The 25,899-nt window shown below is 35.7% G+C and overlaps 2 protein-coding genes across 2 annotated transcripts; one reads left to right on the forward strand and one right to left on the reverse strand.

Annotated features, from left to right (window-relative positions):
• The first annotated feature begins 220 nt into the window (after nt 1–220).
• LOC116123967 lies at nt 221–874 on the forward strand. Its single transcript, XM_031409682.1, has one exon. The coding sequence runs from the start codon at nt 221–223 to the stop codon at nt 872–874; it is 654 nt and encodes a 217-aa protein (XP_031265542.1).
• A 1,493-nt stretch (nt 875–2,367) lies between these two features.
• On the reverse strand, nt 2,368–15,248 carry LOC116123968 (nucleolar complex protein 2 homolog). Its single transcript, XM_031409683.1, has 18 exons — nt 15,006–15,248; nt 14,801–14,905; nt 12,691–12,807; nt 11,640–11,866; nt 11,188–11,252; nt 6,894–6,920; nt 6,595–6,655; nt 6,272–6,380; nt 6,151–6,190; nt 5,940–6,034; nt 5,652–5,720; nt 4,785–5,315; nt 4,179–4,481; nt 3,688–4,011; nt 3,259–3,465; nt 2,720–2,809; nt 2,542–2,639; nt 2,368–2,437 (listed from the first exon to the last, which is right to left on the reverse strand). The coding sequence occupies exons 1-18, from the start codon at nt 15,246–15,248 to the stop codon at nt 2,368–2,370; spliced, it is 2,781 nt and encodes a 926-aa protein (XP_031265543.1).
• Between the last annotated feature and the right edge of the window lie 10,651 nt (nt 15,249–25,899).

The following is a 25,899-nucleotide window of genomic DNA, read 5'->3' on the forward strand; positions in this document are numbered from 1 at the left end:
AATCACCCTCTCAACTTTCTCTTTGAATAATTCTTTATGCTCCTCTAGAAGACTGGAAGCTATCACCATCGTCCACCATTAAAGTATCTTTCAATAAACTAACCACCTCTCCTTCCTCAACCTCATTCCTCGTATATATATTTTTCCAACTTCATCGTTTCTGAATCTCTCAAATATCACAACCCCAACAAACATTTTCCCCTTCTTTGAATTACAAAATATGGTAGCTAAAGAGTTTAATGACGTTCTTAAAGTAGAAGACGACGAAGCAGAAGAAACACTTTCTCTTTGCGATCTTGTAATAAACAGCAACACAGAAGACTACAACTGCAAGGATGACGAATTCTCCATTGAAGATCGACAAGAATTAAGCTCATCATCTGAAGATTTCTTCGAGTTCTCAAGTGAAGAATATTTCACATCTTCAACTAATAATTATCCAACAGACGACATCATCTTTTGCGGAAAACGCATCCCCAACAAGCAACATCATGTTCCTGAACAAACCCGGCTCATAAACGACACCGTTCTCAAGCAACAAAAACTCCTTCATAAAAAATCGTCAATAATTAATTACAAGCCATTACCCTGTGGAAAGTCAAAGTGGTATTTATTTGTGTTTGGATATGGAAGGTTTCCTTCGGAAATGGAGCTGAGAGATATAAAGAACAGACAGAGTAGTCGGACGAATAATGTGAATGCAGCTGCAACAATGTTGCGATCCAACAGCAACAATGGAGGCGATCAAATGAGTGATAAGAGGAGTCATAAAAAGAGATTGTGGAGATTGTTTAGCGTTTTGGGGTGTAAGAACCTGATAGCAAACGCTGTTGCTGCTAAGGCCTCGTTTGGCTTGCGTTCTCCATGTTTATGAGGAGCTAATTTCAGGTCTTTCTTGATGGCATAATTACATTGATTATGAATGTAAACGATTATTTGTCATCGGGTTATTGTCTGGAAATAATCTGAAACTTGGTTTCACGATTCCATTGCTACTTCTCATGACTATCTTCAATTTACGGGTTTTAGCTTCTACATAGAAGCAGCACCTAACCAGTAATATTGATATCTTGTTTATATTATAAATGACATTAGCAGTTCATTATTTGATTAAAGTAAAAAGTTTATGTTATTTTAATTTATACTGATTGAATATCCAATAATTTGTATCACAAATTGAAGTAAAAAGTTTATGTTATTAACCACCACTAGGTGGCTGATAGTAAAATAGCAAAATAAGGTTCTATGAGCTTCTAAGTTCGAGTCCTCCCAAACACTAAAAAGAGTGGTCAGTGGGGCTCTTACCTAATCAGTAGTTCTAAAACCTCGAGGGATTAGGTGAAGTCCTAAAAGAGGTAGCTATTGGGCCTCTTACCGAGTCGACTATTCCAAAGCCCTAAAAGATTAGTTAAGGTGCATGCAAACTAGTCCGACCACTTCCAGTGATTTAAAAAAAAAAAAGTTTATGTTATTTTAATTTATTGTTTCAGATATTGACAACAATTAAACGTATATTTTTTGTAAGTATAAGTGGGGCTGTGGATCCTGAAACCAACAGACTATATTGAAATAGAGCAAATGAAAATGTTTGTATTTTGCATGCACGTTGTTCTAATTTGTTACTCGTCCCCCATGCCACCTGCCAATTATGGATATGGTGATTCATAAACAACTAAAGAAAAATTTAATGGAAACAGACGTGATGCTTTTTATCTTACCTTCCCAACAACAAGAAGAAGTCTACATCAAATTAGTGCTTTCCATGTCATGGATTCAAGAATTATCAATCCTACTACAGGACGGCTGCTTCAGTTTTCCAAAATAATGATAATATTGACATTCATACCTTTTATATATGAATAAAATTTATAACACTTCTTTGAGTTCTCACATTGTGACTTACTTGGTCTTTTAAGCATGTAAAGTATTCAATAGAACTCAAAGATTAGTTAAAATACGCACAAATTAACCCCAATACTTCGGTTACCAAAAAAATAAAATAAAATTCATCCACCTCTACTCAAAGATCAATAATACATAAGTTGACAATACGGTGTTCCAAAATTTAATTTCCCTTTTCTAATATCGTTAACAAAATTTTTCCCTTTTGCATATGTATTTCATAATCAGAATAACTTCCACAAGCCTAAATGAGCATTACATCATGCAATACAGTTGCTTTAAGAAATTGCCACCAAAGAAACATCTCAACCTTCTTACTTTCACATCACATGGCATCAAAATTTGATGGTAGGAAGGCATTAACCTTCAAGCTTTTCAATTCTGCCTCGATTTCTATCTTCTTCTTTTGTCACTGAACGAGGGGTCTACCTTATTTTTTTCTCCGGCTGCTCTTCACCATTGGCACTAGCTAGCATCTACGGTGACAGTTGATTGTTGTCCTCTTTTCCTTTTTGATTTCTTCTGCTCAAGGAAACTGCAGCAAAATTGTTACAACTGTAATTACTGCAAAATGCAGCAAAGAGAGAATATCAAAGGTTTCTACTAGGAATAATACAAAATAGGTAAGGTGCGTTTTACCTTATCTTTCCATTCAAAATAAGACTCCCAGAAGCAGCCCTTTCCATGACACTTTTGTAATATTGTGTAAATGGGGCATTGCCACTGTGCTTCTCAAGCTGGCATGGAAAATTCATCAATGTCAGATGAGCCTGTTAGATTTATCGAATCCCAAAATATATTGTTAGCACAAACAAACCTGAAGAAATGTTTCAACGGACTGCTGATCTTTCGGTGAAAATGCCACCTCCTCTCTCTTCTTACGCACAAATTCAATGTTCTGCTCCACCTAACATTGCCAGAAAAAATTTCACAAAAAAATGTTCCCATAATCAGTAGTAAGCTCGTCATGTAATGAAATATCAATTTTCTATTCAATAAGCAATATGATCATAAGATTTAGAACAACCAGCAAAACATGCTATAGAGGAAACTAAAAACTCAAGCTTTTCTACACTTGTCAAGATAGTTTACACAGCTTGGGTTCACCATCAAAATCATTTCGGGAAAGCCTAGATATTTGGAGCTCAACAGTCCATGCCACGGGGCTTTCAGCTCAACATGATATTTCATTCCTTTCCTTTCTTAAGTACCTCACATTGCATTTCTAGAATTATCAATTGGGAGCAAGACAGTAGCAAACAGGTAGGCTGTTTTTGTAACTAGATGTTCTTCTAATGAATTCTTGCCAGGGTAGTGGTATAAGAAAACACTAAATTCATTCATAAGAATTCATACCATATCAACAAAGCGTTTCACAACTCGCCGGAAACTCTCAATAGCAGTTTTTTCGTGAAACTTCCTTAGACGAATGAGTGGAATAGTTGCCAGCTCAGGAAAAGAAATGTTGTAACTCCACTGAGCAAAGTGCACTGAAAGCAGTTCAATGGCAGTAAAAACACACTCTTCTTGGAAGTTTCGGGATTTCAGCAAATGTTTTGGCAACTGCACCATAAATATCAAACATTAGTTTTACCCAAAATACAGGAGATATTTTGCTAGACAGTGTATAGGTTTCAAGGAACAATAGATGATCAATGAAACACATAATCAGAACAGAAAGAGAATAATAACACAATGGTTTCAATTAGATGTGCATGAACCACATAAAGAAATTGGGCAGTAAAATAGAACTTAAATTTCAACATAACATTACTATTTCCTGACCTTCACTGCAGATGAAAAGTTGAAGTCCTTCCCAGGCTTCCCACCCTCCTTTCCTATTTTATATCCCAAAAGATCCAACACCAATGAAGTGACAGGGATGAAAATTCCACTAGCACTAGAGAGATGATTTAACCACTCAACACATTTGCGTCTTAAAGGCAGATATCTTGGTCCTGGAAAAAGTACAGCCACTCCATTTATAATCTGAATGATAATATAAATCAACGGCTGAAGATCATAATCGTGCACATTATGTGATATATAGGTAACCCAGAGATCAATGCAGTTAGTAAACTGCCAACTGCATATCTTCTTCACTGCTTCCTGTTTATAAGCAATAAAAACAAAAAATGATGAAAGCATTCCTCTCCATTATCAAAATTCAAAATAAACTAATTTCTATCAACACCAAATCTAATCAGCAACTGAATAAACTCTGAATTCGACAAAACAGGGAAATTATGTAAAACATGCACAGTGCATCTGCACACCTTCTTCTTTGTTTGTAGACCTAACTGCAGTATCCTAGACATTTTCTGGATGGAAATCATTGCCTTGCTTGATGATTTCTGCAGATCTTGAGAGCACAGCTCAACAAAAGAGTTCCTTAGAAATTGTATGTGTTTGAATAGAGCTGGCTCCACAAATTTGCAGTGACCAATGAAGGCTTTGAACATTTTAATTAAGCAAATATCGAAGAAATCTGAACTAAACACAGAAGACACATCTTGTAAGAGAAGAAAGGAGTGAGATGATAAAATCCCTTCACCAGTTGCCCACAGATGAACCCCAATCTGCATTCAATTCAAAAAGCAAGAAATGAGCTCAAATAGCATAAAATTTAATTGTGATAAAATATATCAATATAAATTCTGGATATAACTATTTCATAAAACTGCAAAACAATCAAGTTCCAAGATATTGCTATTTTCTGTACTGTGCCAATGTGAAAGCCCCATAATATAAAAAGTAAAACTGGTTATAATAACAGTGTAAATACAAAATAACTCATACAAACATCTTGGTTACATATTGATAAGATGTCTAAACTTGATCAAAAATACAATATAAATATACATAATTTCAAATAAAAATACCTTGATGAGTCTGTGCAGTAAAGGAGGAAAAGCAGCAAAAAATACTACAGAAGCTCTAAGCCTGCTTAAGGATAAAGCTAATATCTCAGAGTCTGTAGCCTGATTCAGCATGAACATGGTACTTCTCAAATAAGACTTGATAAGTGGCCTCAGAGTTTTCCATTTTGGAGTATTCTTCAGTTCCAAAATGGTCCCCCTCTTGCTAGATGAGGATGAAATTCCCAGCATCCCACGAAATACATTATCAGCCTCATGAAGCACAAATGTCAATATCTTGCAAAAGGTTTCACTCTCTTGAATTCTACAGCTGGAGCCGGCATCAAGGGCACCAGTTGATTCAGCTCCATAGTGGCATGCAGCTCGATACCCATTTAGTAGACTAATAAGGGCAGGCACACTCTGCTGCTCTTTAATTAGGTTACACCAAGAATTAACAACAGAGCTGGTCAAGAGCTTGTTCTTATGTGAATTTGGGCCATCATCATCCACTGAATTTATGTCATCATTACTTGTCTCATCATCATCTGAATACTGTTATACAGGAAATACAATGAAAATAAACTAATGGAAAAACCAGCAAATTCAGATAAACGAGGCTAAATCTGAGGATTTAAATACCAAATTCTTAGTATTAAAAAAAAAAAAAAAAAAAAATAAATCTTCACAATTGCGAAAATGTGGTTAAATCCATTGCAAGGATAATATACTTTTCAAAGATGCGGAAAATCTGAAGATAAAGCTACCTAGTACATATATACCACAAAGTTATAAAAACAGTCACATTTGAACACAAGTAATACACAGTCCAGACAGTTATTTCATTGAGATATCATTCTCAAGACAGAAAAAACATCTTGAGTAACTTACAGCATCTTCATTTCTGGATGATTTGAGACCCCTATCATGACTTTCCAAAAACCTTGAAAATTCTGGATCCTGAAATTTTCCAAGTAAAATTGCTTCATCAAATAAATGAAAATATCTGCAAGCGGACACTCAGATTAAAAGGAGAAACACCTTATCAAGATCAATCACCTAATTCACAAAACCTTGAGGCAAACTCTAAATACAATAAGGCTCCTGGTTTTAATTCATAAACAATCATATATCTGAGGTCCATCCCCAGAAAATTGACATTTTGATTGATCCTCTTACCTTTTTTTTCAGTCTTTCCAATTTTTTCATTTTACTCTCCAGTTCTGAAAGAATTTCTTGGTTCTGCACAGATGACTCCATACCAGCTCCGTTCTCTGTATATGAATTAATTTACAAATTTTAACAAAAAGATGATCAAAGGAAAAGAAGAAATAGATGATGCCTGAAAACTTTAAAACACAAGTTGCACAAGCAGTAATAGTGTATTCACCTTCCAGATGACTTTCAGCTACATATGTATCACTTGAGTCCTGGTCATAAAGTATTAAGATTAATACCAGAGGAATCAAAGAAAACATTAACAACAAGTTCATGTATGATAGGTTTCAAACCTCTAAAAGATATCCATCACTGCCTGAATCATCTCTGTCGACGTCACTATCGTCTTCACTAAATATTTCATCAAGGGAGGTGTCCTCAATATCAATACCTTCATGGTTTCTGAAAAGAAAATTGAGATTTTTTAAATAAATGGTTCAAGGCCAATACATACAACTCTCAAATAAATCCTTCTAAGAAATCATACCGCATGCCGTGGTACATACATATTTCCAATGACAACAACATACAATAATCAAATAAAAATAAAAACAAAACAAAAGGAGAGACAAATTGAAAGTCAAATGATTGAGTAGTTGCAATTTCAAAATTTTACCTTCTATTAGATAATTCTCGCGCCTCTTCTTCTTTGTTTTCAGCTGCATCCCTCTCATCTTCTACACAAATCGAATTACAAGCAACATTACCAATAAATTACTTTAATCAAGCTCAAATTTAACCAGAGCTTGTATTTTTTTATAATAAATACTCATGAACTAATCCACTACTTCAAACGAGCTAGAATGAACTTTAACAATAAATTGCACTATAAGTTCACGTTAGCATTTAATTAGACGTTCCAAAACTTAGAACTAATTAAAAATGAATATAACAAAGAAAAAAAAAAAACCTTACTTTTAGAACTCTCTTCTTGAACATAGACTTATCTTTCGCTTTCTTTTTAACACAGACTGCAGATTCTTCTTGGCGAACTTCCTTGCTTTTCTCCGAGTTTTCCCATTTTTTTAATCGAAAAACCCTAAAAAAAAAAATAAGTACTAAAATTGAATCGAAATCATTCGATTATCAAGCAAGAAAATATCACCAGCAGTGAAGAGAGAGATAGATTTGCTTACCGGCTAGAGTCCTGGCAACTGCTCGTGTGTAAAACGGGAAGTGGTTAAAGTGAATATCAAAAGTACGGGGGACTTACACGTAATTAACAAAGGAAGTTAGTTCGGCGATTAGTTCACTTCTGGAAAGTTCAAAACCCAGGGTTTTGGTTTAGAGAGAGAAGACTGCCAAGGCATTAAAAAGTTAGGGCTATTTAGTATTTCATCAGCGGGTCGGACTACTGTTGGGCTGGGCGAAGATTTATTTTGGCTGTCATGCATGGCTTCACATGTGTAATTAAATTGGTAATATTTTTACTGTAATTATTAATTAAATAATAAAACGAGAATTAAAAAAAAATGAGTGGGAATCTTCTTCCCCACAGAGCTTTAGGACGCCTTTTATAAAGGCCATCAAATTCAATTTAATAAAAAAGCATGTAGTTTGAAAGTGTAGTAAATACTTTTTATTGATTAAGGTTAATTAAACATGATTGTGGTTAATTAGATTAATGAAGTATTGTGTAATCTTTAAAAATTACATATTCCCCAAAGAGCAAATTCTTGAAACAAACCCAAAACACTTCTTCTTCTTCCTCCTCGCCGTTAACGCCATCCCTCCCCTAATGTGTTTCTCTAAAAAGCTTCGTCTACATCTTCTTCTTCTTCCTCTGCCATTAACATCTTCTCCGCCACAGATCCTCCTCCTCCATCTCCTCCTAACATTTTGTCTAGGTATGTGTATCTCCCATTTCCATTTTATATTTCGATTTACAAAGATTTAATGATGGATTGGGTTTGGGTTATGATTTTGATTTAGTTGTTTAAGCTGTCAGGTTGTGTTTGATGTAGTGCAAATTGAAAGGAGTGAAATTTGTTGAATATTTTCTTGCATTGTAGGTAGCTAGGGGTGGTAGCACCGATTATAGGTGAAGATGATTGAAAATATGTTCTGGATATGATGGATCGCTTAAGAGATCTGGTATGTCTGGTATAATGCAGCAGATCGTAGATCGCTTAAGCGATCAAGTATATGGCAGAAGATCGCTTAAGCGATCTTCGATAAGTCTGGTATATGACAACAGATCGTTTAAGCGATCAAGTAAATGACATAAGATCACTTAAGCGATCTGCTATAAGTCTGGTGTATGACAACATATCACTTAAGCGATCAGGTAAATGACATAAGATCGCTTAAGCGATCAGGCTTATTTATACCAGATCGCTTAAGCGATCCATTATATTGCTCAAGCGATCTAGTAAATGATGTACCATATTGCTCAAGTGACTCTGCAGATGCTTTTTAAAATCTTTCAACCGTTAATAAATCAATTAATAATATTTTTTTTCTTGCATTATAGGTACTTGGCTATTATTAGACATGGGACAAGTTGTTTTGAGTGTTGAATATTTTGGTGAGTGGGTGGAGGAAGAAAGTTGCTGGAAGTGGATTGGGAAGAGCAAAGAAATTATACACTGTGAGCACAGAGGTTAGTTTTGATGAGTTGATTGATGAAATAATTAGAAGAGGTGATTTGAGTTGCTCACATAGTGATATAGTTGTGAAGTATGTTTTAAGCAGAGTTCCAGAACATTATAAGGTGTCTCCTACTATATTAAAGTCTGATAAAGGTGTGAAGTTATATATGTTTGATATGGTTAATAATGGTTCGAGGCCGATTTTAAGGGTTTCTTTGTAAATAAACCGTTGGAAGTTGATTCAAAAGAAGGGGATAACGAGGAAGTTGGCGGAGAGAATTATGGTTTTAATTTGAACTACGAAGGCTTTGATTTCTTAGTTGAAAAATCAAGAGTAAGCGGTGATTTGGGTGGTGAGGAGGACACTGTAGAAGAGGTTGGTCATGCGTGGTAGCATGAAAATTTTGAGGAGGAGGAACCCGTACATGTTCCCACAGATGTAGAGATTCCTTTAAATATAGATTATGCAGAAGGTGTAGTTTGTGAGGAAGAGAACACTATGGTCCTTTATACAGGTTCAAAGGGGGCAATTGCAAGTAGTAGCGAATTAGCTCATGTTTTTACAGATGGATCAGAGTTACGCATATGGTATTTATTTGACAATAAAGAGGAAGTGGTGAGGAAGCTAAAACTTGTTGCCGTGAGAGGTAATTTTGAGTTCATCACCAAAAACTCGAATTCATTGGTTATGACTGTTGCATATCGTGACCGAAAGTGCAAGTGGCGTGTTTATTGTAAAAGGTTGGTAGAGTCCGAAAAATTTATTCTTAGCACATATACCCGTAAGCATACATGTGGTTTGAGACATATTTCACGTGAGCATCGACAAACCTCCACTGATGTTATTGGACAATTTCTCAAAAGTCAGTTCATTGAAGGGAAATGTCCATCTCCTAAAGACATTCAGAGACTTGTGCGCACAGAGTTGGGATGTGCTATTAGTTACTGAAAATGCTGGAAAAGGAGACAACATGCACAAGATTTTGTGAGAGGCACGCCGACTCATGGGTACACAGTATTGAAGCATACCGTTATATGCTTGAGTTGACAAACCAAAGTAGCAAGATGGCTTTAAAGTGGGATAAGAATATGAGGTTTAAATATTTTTTTGTTGCTTACGGTTCTGCTATAAGGGGTTTTCTAAACATGAGAAAGGTGTTGGTTGTTGATGGTTGTTTTTTGACAGGAAAGTATGGAGGTACATTGTTGGTGGCCACTGCATAGGACAGCGAGAATCACATATATCCCGTTACATGGTGTGTGGTTGACTCTGAGAATGACAAGTCGTAGACTTGGTTTTTTCAGTAATTACGTACGATAGAGCCTGACAGTGATGAGTTGTGCATAATATCCAATAGGCACAACTCTATAAAGAAGGGGATTGCCACTATTTACCCTCAAGCACATCACAGAAAAAGAAAAGTTTAAGGGTGCTCTCCTCCTTCAGACATACTACATGGTAGCAAAAACTTATTGAGTTGATGAGTTTGAGGAGCACTTCTAGCAAATCTGAATCAAGGATGATAGAATTGCTAAGTATCTTGAGCATGATGTTGGTTTCGAGTGATGGAGTAGAGCTTACTTTCCTGGAAGAAGGTTTGATGTTATGACCACGAACATAGCCAAGTCCATAAATTCGAAGGTCTTAATAGAAGGAAAGTTTCCAATAGTTTCCCTTTTTGATGCAATCCAGAGGACATTGTCACGGTGGTTTCATGAGTGTCGTACGGAGTCAGATAATTTTACCACAACCTTTGTTCCGTCAGCTGAAAAATTATTGCGAGAACGTATGGAACTGTCAAATGCACTGTTTGCCTATCCTCTTAATGCTCAAGAGTTCATTGTGCATGGCTATGGTCTGGATGCCCTAGTTAACCTTCTTAGTAAAACTTGTTGCAGTAAAGTACTTGGCATTCAATGTTTACCTTGTCCTCATGCACTAGCAGCACTGAAACACCAACGGAAGTCGGATTTTGGTTCAAGAATTTACATTGAACTTTGCTCCCCTCTCTATATGGCAAATTACTATATGCTGGCTTATTCGAAAATGATATATCCAGTTCCTCCAGAAGAGCAGTGGGTGGTGTCGCCAGAGTTAGTTCACATTATCATCCATCCACCATTAAAAAAGATAGAAAATGGGAGAAAAAGAGTTAAGCATATTCCATCAACCTTTAAGTTTCCCCGGAGGCTGAATAAGTGCTCAATTTGCAAGCAAGCTGACCATAAGAGAAGCAATTGTCAGAATCGATCACATACAGATCCAGAAAATTAGGTTTGAAAAATGATGAAATCGAGAGAGTTGCCAAGGCCAACCGTTGAAGAGTTGTTGTTTTCAATTTTTTATGTTTTGAATTTTATTGTTACCTTGAATAAATCATCCTTTATATTTAGTATTCATGTTACATGACATTGATGTGTTGATGCAATTAGGTTGTCAAATTCAGGAGAAAATATGGAATTAATATATGTTGGTGATTTTAGTTTGTCAAAATTCAAGAGAAAAGCTGGAAAAAATATGTATTGGGTTCTGGTTAGTCAAAAGGGATCCATATGCCCATGGAAGCACTCAACAGCCCAACGCTCTCGATAGTTGCTCATTGTTTCGTCATTCAAACCGTTTATCGGGGTGTTGGTCATGTCAAACTCAATAAATTTCAGTGCATGTGCCCCACAATCAACACTACAATAAGAGGAAGACATTAGCATTAGAATCAACTTATAAAACAATTGTATTATGTAAGTTTTATACAAAATTTAACTTGAGTCATTTATCGGGACGAGAAGGCGCTTGAGTGGCGACTTTCCCGTTAGTACTTTATCATCGAAGTGTTGAAACATCCCACTATCGTGTAACAGCCATGGGAACAACACGCACAATGGCTCTAACTCCGTCTCTAACTATCTCTCTCGACAAATTCTTGGATTGCGGTCATGGATCTTTAGCAAGCCCTTCTCTAAAGGCGCAACGACGGTTATTGAGTGCATATCGTTGATGTTGATGATGCAGTATACTCTTTTAACCTTTGCCCAACTATGGCCATGTTTGGACGTTTCCCCCCATGCATACTGCATGTTCTTGTCATAAAACTGAATATCATCAAGGACGCCGTCGAAGTCATCTGTGGCCAATATTTTTCGCTTGCGTCCTCTTGCTGCACCTCTACCAATGACCTTTTTCATTAAAGTGTCATATGTCGTTACTAGTGTTTGGCCAAAGGCCACATCAGTGATGGCACAATCGGGATACAATATATCACCATTACTGCTCTGTCGTAACCTCATGAGTGTCAATACCTTATCGATATGTTGCATCAAATAAAAACAACATGATAAGTAAACAATACCTTATGGAAAACATAAGGAAAAATAAGGGAAAATTACTCACCGAGTTGTCAAGCCATCTGTCCATCGTCAACATCTTTTTAAACCACTCCCGAGGATAATCCCTGGTCTTGCACTTCACATGGGCATCACTTCCGGATTCATTGTAATAGGCATATAAGATTTTTTTATTTTCCTCCTCTATTGGCTTATACAAATTGACCTTTAACTCTTCCGTTTTCGTTTGCCTACTTCCTCCCCCTTCCTCCATTTGGACATCCCCACTTCCTTCGCGTCCCGCCTCACTCTCTTCCATTATCACTTCCCCACTTCCTCCAGCAACCTCCTTAACCTCCTCCATTTTTGCTTCTCCACTTTCGTGGACTTCCTCAATTTCTTACTTCATTTTCCTCTTCTTTCCATGTGTTACTATGGTGTAAGGAGATTTGACAAACTTACTCTTTCAGCTCTCTCTTTTCAACTTAGGTTGCACTTCCACTGCTTTCAATACTCAACCAACTTTCTCTGCCACCTTATCAACTTTCTCCTCCACCATTTTCATCCGCTCTTCCATCTTCTCCAACCTCTCATAACTATTGTAAAACTCTCAAACAGACTATTTATGAGGTCAACCACCTCATTCTCCCAACCTCGACACCTTGGCAAAGCGGTACTTATTGTACCAATTTGTCAATTGTGTGGAGGTGTATGAACCTCTTCATCCTCCCTTCCGCCGATTGGAGCTTCATCATCCTCGACGTCAACAACATTCTCAAGCAGTGGCCTTGCAACTGCACTTCCCGCATTAGGTGGTCTATCCCTTCATCTGCTTCATCCTCTAATGCTTTGAAGGATGTAACATACTCCTCTCCTACTTCACTCCTAGTAGTGGTGAGGAAAGGACGGACGAATCCCTGCAATAAAAAAAAAAAAAAATCAATCAAATTTAAGCCACATTTAAAAGCAAGTGCATATTGAAAAGCTTAATCCTTTAATCTTGCCCGAGCCGCTTGAATTTCCATGTCTATTTTTTCATAATCCCAATGGCTACACTTTTCGATGTGCCACCGCAACATCCTAGGAAATTGCAGCAGCTCATTCGAAGTTTTCATCCTCCCCCCCCCCCCCCCCTAGCCAGGACAGTGACGACCTCATACATCCAAGCCTACATTGTAAAAAAAATAGTTCATATTAAAACACATATAATACAAAAAATATATAAAAAAGCTATTACTATTTACCTGCATTGCCTATGGGAAGCCAAACAAATTGTAGGTGTTCGGTCTATTCTTCTTGACAGATTGGCGCTGCTTTAACGCCATGTCTTTTCCTTGCAGGAGTCCATGGTTAGCTAAAATGGTACCCGTCCCCACGGATAACCATTAAAGAAGTCTATGTTGCTTAAAAACTTCACCCAATCCATATTAACGGTTTTTGTTGAGTCAGAAGCCATTAGGATCGACTGCACGAACCATACCAGACACATATTGATCCTCTCTGAAAAGGTATACCTACCTCCTTCTAACCTCTCCTTTAAATCGCGTACTATAATAGACGCCTTCCCCCCCAAAACCTTTCTAGCCAAGTTATCAGCTGCCCTCTACTTTTCTTTATTCTCTCTTGCTTTGCCGCATCTGGAAATTCCCCACATCTTAAGCCTGTCATCAGGGCATATTCCATCATCCCAAAACATAGTGGCTTTCCATCCACCACGAACCACATTTTTTTTTTTTTGGCTTTTAACTGAGTGCAGCAACATATAATGCACTCCCTGTCCCTAGAACGCCTTTTTTCCAATCTTCCCCAATGTTCACAAAATGACCGAAACAACTCTCTTTTAATCGGTCTGAACCCCTTCTTCTGTTCTTGTAAAATATCCATTATTCTCATAAAAACTTGCCAACTCGACCTAATTGTCACCCTTACGGGGAAGTACGGTACCTTATCGCTTACAACCTTCAACCCATAGTCTTTATAATTTACGCTTCAAAAAATCTGCACAATCGATATAAACTAAATATCAACAAAAAAAAGAAACCAAAACGACTAATAGACTGCCAATTTGGGGGATATGGGCTTCGAGGGTATTAGGGAGTGGGTGTTTTTGGCCTCTGTAGAACCAACATACTTTGTAAACAAAGAAAGAGTATCATACAATGAACTTTTCAACTAATCTTTTCAAGTGTATGAGAAAAAAAAAAAAAAAAAAAAAAAGGAGCATCATACAATGTAAATGAACATAAAAACCATACTGCACAGCTCATAAGATTACTAATCCTGCCATCACAACAGTTAACAACTCAAAACTCATCTAAAACATCACTAAACTAAAACTCAACCAAAGCATCAATTGAAAAGCAAGCATTTAATACTTCTAACACAACAAACAAACTTAGTCTTCCACTTAATAATATTACGTCCACCACCATCATCAACAACATCCATTTATTCATTGTTACAAACTAATAATCTAAACAATCACTCAATTAAAACCTCACCAACGTATGAATTAAAAAACTTTCATTTCACGCTTCAAGCACAACCAACAAACATTAGTATCACATAACAACATCAACATAACACCAGCACCACCGTTACACATTCATTCATAGCATACAAATATATAAGCTCACTAATTTAAGGATCACCATAATTAAGACCATTATCCTCACAACTTAAAAAAACACATCCAAATAATCACCAAAGCTAAAACCCCACCAACATATGAATTAAAAACCCTGCAATTTAACACTTCTAATATAACAATCATAGCCAGCCCTGCTAATGCAAGCCCTGTAGGGCTAGCCACGCACAGCGCACGCAACGTTGTGCGTGGCCAGCCTTGCCAATATGCAAGGCAGCCCTCTAGCCCTTCTATTCCGCCACCTCCTGCCATCCCCAGCCTACCAAACTCTCACAAACAACCTCCCTATGGCCTCCCTTGCCTTCCCTCATCCTCTGGAACCCAAATAAAGCCACTCCACCAATGCTCGCCAACTGCTTGACAAAACGCTACAACCACCATAACAATAAAACCAACTATATCTCCCCTAAATTCGCACAAATCAATTAATTTTCTCATCCAATTCAAAAAAACAAGTAAAAAACGTACCCCGTCTTCACCGGCGTCCTCCTCCTCGCCTGAATTCTCGTCGGCGTCTTCCTCTTCAAAACTGTTTTTCGATTCTTTTGTCTGTTCTTTTGCCGCCGTTGTCTCCTCTGCCTCTAGACCACCTTCACTCATTGGATGATCCACCAGAGCGTCTTCTTTGACAGCCTTTGAACTGTTGGCACTGCCGGAGTCTAGGATTCGAAGTGGGGTTGGGTTTTCCTCCTCTTTGAGAATGTCAACCATGGTTTTAGGTAAGGAAGCTTTAGGATCGAAAATTTTCCGGAATTAAGGCACTGTAGTCACCAGAAATCGCAGAGAAACAAATAGTGTTCGTCGGTCGTTTTTTGGGTATATGGCTCGATTAAGCCATTTTGAAGGGTGGGGGCTCGTTTTCAAATTTCAAAATTTAAACAAACTTCCTTTAATTATGATTTTACCCACATATGTTTAAATCTTTTCAGTTTAACTCATTTTACATGTTTAGTGAATCCTAGTTGTGCCACGTCAGCATTTCTAAATTAAAAAAAATGAAAAATATTTTCAAGGCCATTTTTTTAAATGCAAACTTGGGAGGTCTGGGGAGTTAAATTTCCTCATGTTGTTGCCGTCATCACCATCATTGAGTCATGATTTCATCGTCATAGTCAGCACGTGAAGGACCATTGGTCAGCGCTTTATAGATCTGAGTGGGCTCTGGTTGTTGAAAATCGTCAGAGCAACATCATGCATAGTGGTCGAAAATATGATTGTCGCAAGGGATGTTGGTTCGGCGATCTTCGGTGGCTGGGACTCATCCAAATCCGTAGATAGTTGGGTTGATGATCCATCAAGTGCCAACGGTGACGACGGTAGCATAACGACGGTCCACTGTCTGGCAGTGTTGACCAGCTTTGACCCATTTTCAAATATTTTTAATTTAAATATAAAAATAATATTTTTATATTAAAAATTATTAATTTTATTTTAATTTATATTTGTAATATTTAGTTTCAATTTAAATATTTTAAATTATTATGTTATTTTTGCCAAATATATCTTTAAGGATTTTTATTGTCTAGCAAAATATACATATAGTAATTTATATGGTCCTCTATAAATCACAAATTTTATTTCATTCCATCACTATTCATCAATAAAAGTAAATAATGTAACCATATTTTATTCCCTTCACATATTTCCATTACCCCCATGCCCATACCCACTACTATTCCCATTTCAATGCATTCCATGAAGTAAACGCAACCTAAGATATAGATAGAGTTTGTATGCTTTTATGACTTATATTGACCATCCATCTTGTTGGATATATATGGGTCTAGACCATCACATATACTTACATGATATAAACGTGACATACATGAGGACCTGATCTCAACCCAACAAAATCGGGTCGCTCGGGACAATAAGGTCTTTTGGGGTTGGGCTTGCAACATAGGCCTAACTTTCATTTGGGCCAAAATTATTAATCGACTAATGTTACACATATAATATGATATGAAAAAAAATTATTAGATAAAAAATTATTTTTAATATAAAATCAGTCAATCATATTTTATTATATCATATTGTATAAAAATATTGTGTGTATAGTATTATATCTATTGGCCTTTGACTTTTAAGAGTCATCTAATTAAGCAAATGTTATAAACCTTAAAAGAAGCCCAATTTTTATAGGATTATTAAAATATTAAATTTATAAAAAATTAATAACGAAACCCAATCTAATTATTTATTGTGCCCCGGATTAAAGCAAATTGAATTAACTATTGTCTCTTCCAATTGAAGTACAAATTTATAATTTAACAAAATTATAAAATAAATCCAACATTTTTTCATAATAGTTGCGAATTGCAAATTGGATTTGCTCAACAAATTCCTCATGATTATAGCAGTTCCTGTAATTCCCAAGTCAATCGGCAAAACAAAACAAATATTAAAAGCAATTAATAATTACAAGTCCAAAATAAATCAAAGGTACATGTAAATTATTAGTAATCTAAAAAAAAAAAAAAAACAGTGTTTGATATGACTTCAGTCCTAAATGTAAAACAAAAAATTATATTAATTCATATCAAAACTGATATTTATTTGAGTTGGTGAGATATAAACTGGACGATTATTGCTCAGACAAATGAGATAGAAGTAACAATCCATGAAGAACATTCTCACATAATCTTTGAGCTTAAAATCAAAATCATAACTTTCTTTTGTATTTATCTTTGAATATCTTTAGGGAGTGCTTTGAACTTTTATTGTGTGTATAAGCCTAGATTAGAGGCAATCATTCACAAAACACTTTGATATAATCTTTTAGGTGAAATCCCATAAATCTATAGGTGAAATCCCATCAATCTATTTTAAAGACGAAATCTTGTAAAAACTAGTATAAAGACAAAATCTTCTGAAAACTTATAATATAAAGGTGAAATCCGATTCTAGTGAAACTTCAAAGAGATTGCTTTAAAAAAGTGGACATAAGAAGCTTGTAGATATAGCTCCAAATCACTATAAATTTTTGAGCATTTATCTTCCTAATCTCTCATATTCATTGCTTATGGAATGCTCATACTTGTCTCATGTTCATAAATCATATTTTATTGTTTATAGCATACTTGTTGATAAATAGACCTCATTTATTGCTCATTCATTATTGTGTTTAGGGTTATTTGAGTTGTTGGAGGCATCTTCACGTTATTTGCCTTTTGTCTTTTTCTTTATTAAGAGTAGCGGTGCAAGGTTGTAGCGGGGCCAGGACACTCTTCGAAGTGATTTTTTTGCAAAAAAGACAAAGAGTTATGAGTTGGCTCACCAACATCTCATAACTCGTGGTCAATGTAGGAAAAAGGAAGAAAATAACTATGTCAAACTTGAAGCAATTTGCATCTACCCTTGTGAATCAGATTTTTGTATTCAAATATTTTCTAATTGTGATAAACTTAATTGTTGTAATTTCCAAATTAGAAAAAAATACGAAAATAAAAATTTGATAATTAGAAAAAAAATATTAATAAGAAAAATTTGATGTGGTAAAGAATCTTGTTAAAAATAATTTGGAGTTTCATGGAAAATATGAAAAAAAAAAAAATTAATCATGATAATTAATAATGGAAAATTTATAAGTTTAATTGAAATGATTATATAATTTGATCCAACAAGGCATGAACGTATTAGGACGTACTAAAAATGGGAAAATTCATTAATGCTACCTTAACCATAATACACAAAATGAGTTTATACAAATGTTAGCACTGCAGGTGATGAGGTGTTTTTATCATTTTATATGTTAGGGTGTTTAATTAAATTAGCAAACCTAGGGGGGTTTTTTTTATAAATTTTTAAATTTTATCTCGTAATACTCTCATATTCAATTACCCAATATTATTCCAAAATCTTATCCAAAATAATAAACAAACATACCCTAAACTTTTATCCGTTACGACACAGACCAATCGGATCTGTGTCGTAACGCGTCACTATGGCCTTTTTCGGCCAGATCCACCATGGATCTGACCGGAAAAGGCCAGATCTACGGTAAGATGTGGCCGTCGACGGTTGGAAAATGCCAAAGAAGTTCGCAGATATGGCCATCATTGATGGCCAAAGATATGGCCATCATTGATGGCTAGATGGATCTGGTCGGAAAAGGCCAGATCGGTAAACTACCGGCCAGTTCTGGTCGTGATGTAAGCCATTGTACAGATTCCAGCTACCACCGACGGTGGTTGCCGGAATCTGGCAAGATTGGGTTGATGGGGGTATTTTTATTAATTTTTAAACTTTTTTTGGGGGGTATTTAATGAAATTAATAAACTTAAGGGGTCTAAAAATAATTAAAAAATAAAGTAATATTTCTGAAATAATGTGCCAAACAATATTTGGAGAATAGGATTGAGAATATAGGTAGAAATAGGGAGCCAAACTCACCCTTAATTATTTAAAAAAAAAAAGAAGCAATTTATTTTTAATTATACTTAATTGTGCTGTAGATGCGAAGCATGAAGAAAAAATTACTGTTGTAGTGCCCGAATTTCCCTAGGGCTAATAATGTAAATGTATCCAAAGATCTTATTTGCACACCAAGTAAACAATCTATGAGATACATTCTTAATGAAGTAGAATCATAGCTCAAAGAGGAACTCTAGGAGGAATTAAGGAAGTTGAGTCAAATTAGGAAGTGAATGAACAGTGGATCCGTTCTAAGTGAGAATTAGATCCCAAGTTCCCCTAAAAAACCACTTTTCCTCATCCTGTCAAATCTGCTACTCTACCAATGGAAGTATTCTCCTAAAACTCTCTCTGCTTCACTATAAAAGTAAGCTAATGGCATGGACCATCTCTTTTCTAACCCTGTGATCTCGTAGGAACCTTATCAAATATTTTAGGGAGAAGCATCGTAATCGAGAACAACTTCAAAGACGCCAATCCAAGGGCAAGATCGCGATTTCCACGTTGGTCGAAATTTTGGCATCAACAACTTTTACACTAAGATGTGTAGAATTTAATCAAATCCAATAATAATAGATGAAAGTAGATGACACAACTAGAAATAACCCTTGTTGGATGCAATAAAAAAAAATCTTGAACTTAATGCTAATGATATAAGAGGACAATTATATGCTAATAGATCTAATACAAAAAGGAAAATAACAAAGTATCCAAAAAAGACTATGGGAAGTTTGTAACTAAATCTTAGAACATTTTAAACCTTATGTGGTTGTTACAATATAAACATAGTTCTTTGTGTCATGACTAACTCTTTCCTCGAGTGATAACAATTTTTGGTGTAGTATATTCATTATTCTTTACTTCAATTAAGCAATGAAATTTTTTATAGAATAATAATGTTAACAATGAACATCACAAACACATTAAATGGATTTTATTACAATATTAATAATAATATTGTAGTTGTTTATGTAGAAAGAGGCTTTTCAAAACTGAAATTAATTATATCACAATAAAGATAAAGCATGTTAGAAGAAAGACTAGATGGATTAACTTCATTGTTTATTGAAAAGAAAATTTTTAATGTTATATAACAATTAACTTAGATAAGGAAATAAACTAACAAATAAAAGATAGAATTAATAAAGCAAGAGAATTGAGAGTTGTGGGACTTAATTGACAATACTTAAAACCTCTCAAATATTTGATTGCTTTCAATTGAAAAGGATGAATTAAGTGAAAGGGATGGGAGGGCATTTATAGCCAATACACCCCCCCACTTTTCATGGCCTTTGGTAAAGGTGGTGGATGTCCACCATTATCTTACAACACTCCCCCTTGGACATCCATTGCTTACAGATAAGTGTATATATCCTTTCTCAAGAAAACACCCTGTAGGAAAAAAACCTAAGTAAGAAAATACAACTATAACGTGAAATTGAACGTGCTTCATACTGCCTTGTTAAAAACCTTGTCAAGAAAACCCAGTGGGACAAAACTTGATTAAGGAAAAAAAAAGTATAGTGCACATATGTCCATTACAATAAACAATACAATATACTTGTCTAAAAAGCTCCCCCTAATCGATGCTCCCATTCATAATGGTATAATTAATTTTGTAACTTATTGAGCTACCGCATACCGATGTTATACACTAACTTTCAAATGTTGATGTTGGTAAAGCCTTAGTGAATGAATCTGTAAGATTATCACTGGAGCGTATTTGTTTGACATCAATCTCACAATTTTGCTGGAGTTCGTGAGTGTACAAGAATTTCAGTGAAATATGTTTGGTTCTGTCTCCTTTGATATATCCCCCCTTGACTTGAGCAATACATGCTGCATTGTCTTCATTTATAATTGTGGGAACATCTGAGGTACGTGGCAATTTGCATGTACTTTCAATATGATGGATGACAGATCTTAACCATACGCATTCTCAGCTGGCTTCATGAAGCACAAGAATCTCGAAGTGATTAGAGGAAATAACAACCAATGTTTGTTTTGTAGAGCGTCATGATATTGCAGTACCATTATGAGTGAAAACACATCCCGTCTGCGACCAGGCTTTGTGAGGATTGGAAAGGTACCCAATATCTGTATAGCTAACTAATTTAGGATCATTGATAGATTTCCTTGGATAAAATAATCCCAAGTACTTTGTAAATGTTTCCCTAGGGCTAATAATGTAAATGTTTCCAAAGGTCTTACTTGCACACCAAGTAAACAATCTATGAGATAAATTCCTAATGAAGTAGAATCATAGTTCAAAGAGGAACTCTAGGAAGAATTAAGGAAGTTGAGTCAAATTAGGAAGTGAATGAACAGTGGATCCAATCTAAGTGAGAATTAGATCCCAAGTTCCCCTAAAAACCACTTTTCTTCATCCTGTCAAATCTGCTACTCTACCAAGGGAAGTATTCTCCTAAAACTCTCTCTGCTTCACTATAAAAGTAAGCTAATGGCATGGAATGATCATAACAATTCATCCCATCTCTTCTCCAACCTTATCAAATATTGTAGGGAGAAGCGCTGCAGTCGAGAACAACTCTAAAGACACCAATCCAACAGCAAGATCGCAATTTCCAAGTTGGTCGAAATTTTGGCATCAACAACTTTTACACTAAGGGGCCTTTTGGATTGGGGGTATATAAAATAACGGGGGTAATGTTTGTTTATTTTGCAAGATTTAGGTGTTTGATTTTCAAGTAATAAAATATTACGATAATCTTTTATTGCAAATAGTGTTTACTATTGGTAATGTAACGAGTAATCTTATTACCTTGTTAAGAGGTGTTATTAAAACATTATCGGGGTAATATGATTTTTCTACCCATTTTGCTCTTAATTAAAAACCATTTTGAACACAATTGCCCTCAAATGTCTACCAAATAACAATTAGCCTAACCCTCTACATTTGAGAAATTAGCTAAAACACCCTAGCCACAAAAAAATTTAAAAGTTAACAAAATACCCCCAGCCACCCAAAAACACTGCCGGTCGTGACTCACCACCATCAACTACTGACGTTAGTCACCATAACGGTGCACGAATAGCGAGATCTGGCCAATTGTGCGCTGGTAAGGCCTTTTCTATGATCCATGGCCGGAAACGGCCAGATCTGGCGTTTCTATAGCCGTTTCATGACCAAAGATATAGTTGTGAAACGATCTTTGGTTGTGAAATGGCACAACCAAAGATCTGGCCTTTTCACAGCCACATCTTTGGCCGTGAAATGACCATAGATTTAGCCATTTTTTGGCAATGGATTTGTGATCCACGACCATTTCCAACTTTGTCGACTCACGGCTGGCCATATACAGCCAGTCATGCGCCATTCCGTCGAATGCTGGCGGCAGTGGCTTGGGGTGAGTGGGGGTGGTTTTGCCACAAATTAAAGTTTTATATGGTTTGGGTGTTTTAACAAAATTTCAAATGTAAGGGGTTAAAAAAATGATTCAAAAAATAATAATAAATAATATTATATTAATATTTAAAAAATGAGGCAATTTAGTAATCTATATAACATACCCACACATTTATTCTCCCAACCAAACATATTATTCACCAATTTATTCGAACCAACCAAACACATTTTCTAAATATTCTCAGTAATCTTCAAGATGAATTAGGATAAAAATAGATTAGGAAGTAGATGTAGTAGGGTTTAAATAGGACTCTGGATCCTTAGTAGATATCATGAGCTAATGGGCCTGGGCCTAGGTGGGTTATTGATGAGGCCCAATTAGGATGGTCCAAACCGTGAGGGATTAGGTTAGCACATTGGGCTAGCATGTGACGTGGATCTTATCATGGGCCTAACCAAGATTGAGTCATGGTCTTGAGCCATGTTGTAGATGTTATGCGCTAAGGTCTAAGACAATTTTTTGCCCATACATGTTAAAAGAAAGATTAAATTGATTAAGTTTATTGTTTATTGAAAATAAAATTCTTGAAGAAAAAAATTTAGCAAAAATTAATTAATAATATTACATCTAAAAAGGCGAGAAAGATGAGTCTTAAATAAAAAAATTGCTAGTTTAAAATCATTTTGAGAATATATTTTTTAAATATAAAATTTTTTCGTTGGTCTCAATAAACCCTTGAGATGATATTGCTGGTCGCAGTAAGCCTGTTTAGATTTGGCCTACTAGGGCATAGTCATCGACTACTAATTAATAACCAATTTTGCAGTTTTCAAAATCTTAAAAAATATATGTGCTCATAGGGTTCTCACTATCAAGATTTGAAGCACTTGATACCCTCGTCACGGTTCTACCACTCTAAGGACATATATCAATACATATTGCAATAATAATGATTTATGCGATATAGAATAAAATGCCTTTTATTATTGATTAATGAACATTATTACAAAGAGTCAATTCTACAATAATTGATTGGCTCTAGGGCATCTACTCTAACATATTTCGTTTCAGATCAAAAGTTATGGTCGTTTTAAGTTTATATGCCATCTAGGATGTGTTTGGGCTTCTATTGCATTGCCCCTTTTGGAATTCTTGTGATCGATGTGCCACACTGTTAGGTTCCAAACAAGGTTTTCGTTGATATCTTATGGGCCCCATAACTCTTCCGAGATCAAAAGTTATGGCTATTTTAAGTAGACATGCCCATTTAAGACTTTTGGGCCTTGCGTTTGGGCTTCTGATTTGAAACCCTTTTTGGAATTCTTGTACTAGATGTGCCACATTGTTGGGCTCAAAATGAGCTTTCCGTTGATATCTTACAAGCCCTGTGATTACTCCCAGATTAAAAGTTATAGCCATTTTAAATTAACTTGCCCATTTAGGACTTTTGGGCCTTGCGTTTAGACTTCTGACATGCATCCCTCTTAAGGAATTCTTGTGCTAGAGGTGCTGCATTGTTGGGCTTAAAACGAGCTTTTGGTTGATATCTTATAAGCCCTATAATGTTAATGTATGCCCTGGGAATCAATCGTATTATTGGTTTTAGGACATTATATATTGTAAATGTATTATGAATAAAAGAAATTCCTTATTTCACATGTTTATTTACTACTTCATTTATATTATATTTAATATTGCATGTGAAATACTCGAATGGCACAAATCTTTAGAAGATCAAATCATCGAAGAATTCCCTATGCAAGTAATGTTAATTGGGCAATAACATTGCATAGTAGGCATGCTGAATGTCTCCATTGAATATCATGTGATTGTATCAGTGTGGGTGATTATAAGAGGTATGTCACTAAGACATTAGCATGGATAAATGGCTAGTGAACTGTTTATCGAATACGACCGATTACAATGAATCGTATGGACATGGTCAATGATGCATCATAGGATCATGCAAATGTACCACTGATCCTTAGACCTAGGACATCACTGTTGGAATCAACACAGGATGCATATGGTTCATATGGTATATAAGCATGAGACTGGTCATGTCTTACATAATAAGCCAGTTTGGTCATATGTTATTCATGTGCGAGGATGAGTGAGGTCAAGATGGGATCCGTTAACTCAAAATAGTCCAATCTCGAGTTCCCAGACGAATGTCAATAAACATTGGAAAAGGGAAATCTCTGGCCAGAGTATAATGAATGTCAAAAGAAAAGTAGTTTCATGTTGACGAGTTCTATTGTATCGATTGACAATTCGATTGAAGATTAAGTTAAGTGATGCGTGCAAATGCAACACCTAATTTTAGCTGCCTAAATTCTAATGTAAAGTCATGTAGTAGCAAAGACCAAGTAAGGGTCTTTCCTGCAAAGGATTTGTGAACTCAATTAATTTTCTACTTCAAACAGGGTTTGTCATGAATTATAAAATGTAACGCCCCACTTGAGGTACGTAGCTAATGTTTCTTCTTTTGCTCTTTTTTTGAGTTGGTTTATTAGTATTATTGTTTGGTTGACCTTTGTTTGAGTGGCATGTTGAATACTTGCCCTGAAATTGGTTGAAATAGAAGAAGTTCGGTGTTCCAGGCTTCGCCGGGGCGAAGAATAATCTTCGCTGTGCCGAAGAGGTGTTGAAGCCACGGGAAACTGCTGGACAGTTTCGCTGCGGTGACAGAATCTTCTTCGCCGCGGCGACGGGCTAACCAAAATGTTTGTTAAGTTTTAGATATTTTCTTCCCTAAGGGCAATATGACTATTCTACCCCTAATTAGTAGGAAAAGTGGGGAGTAAAATGTAAGGGATTTTCATGGAGAATATGTTGATATGGGGGTGTGTTTGTAATGACTCAAAGGATATAGATGAAATTCCTAAGGAAGAGTAAGGGCAAAATGGGAATGCTTGTGCATAAATTTCATTAAAAGGAATTAAGTCATTGCAAACCCTTCATTCTTCTTCTCCATCGCCACTCTCCTTTCTTACTTCCTCTCAAATTCTCTTTCATTTGTTCAAGGAGTTTTAGAGGGCTTTTGGAGTGATTTGGGGTAGAAAATCAATCTAAGGCATCCTAAGGTAAGGATTCTTGCTTTGGTTGTGAAGCTTTGTGAGTTTTTGAATATATTTGATTATTGAGGGTTTTTGTTCATTTGTTTAAGAGTAGAGAAAAAGTCAAGCAAACCAAGAGAAAGGAAGAGCTAGTGAAATCTCTCCATAACAAGGTAAGTAAATCCCAACCCAAGTTGAGATTTGAGAATTTTCTTGATTAGGGTTTTGATAGCAATTATGTATGTATGTTGTATACATGTTATATGCCATGTTATTGAGTCTTAAATGGAGATTTCTAGTGCTTTGTGATTGTTTATACATTTCAAATATAAGAAGTGAGATGTGGGTTGGAAAGGTAGTTTGAGATGGAATTGAAGGATATTGAGGAATCCTTTTTGGAAGTGTCTTTCTTTGGCAGGATTTATGGCTATGTGAGGGGGTTTCTCCCCATTTTGGATGGTTAGAGAAAGATTTAGAATTATTGTTATAGTAGAGTTTTGTTATGCACTTGAGTTGTTTGAT

The sequence above is a fragment of the Pistacia vera genome, unplaced genomic scaffold (genome assembly GCF_008641045.1).
Source record: "Pistacia vera cultivar Batoury unplaced genomic scaffold, PisVer_v2 Contig1461, whole genome shotgun sequence".
NCBI lineage: Eukaryota > Viridiplantae > Streptophyta > Magnoliopsida > Sapindales > Anacardiaceae > Pistacia > Pistacia vera.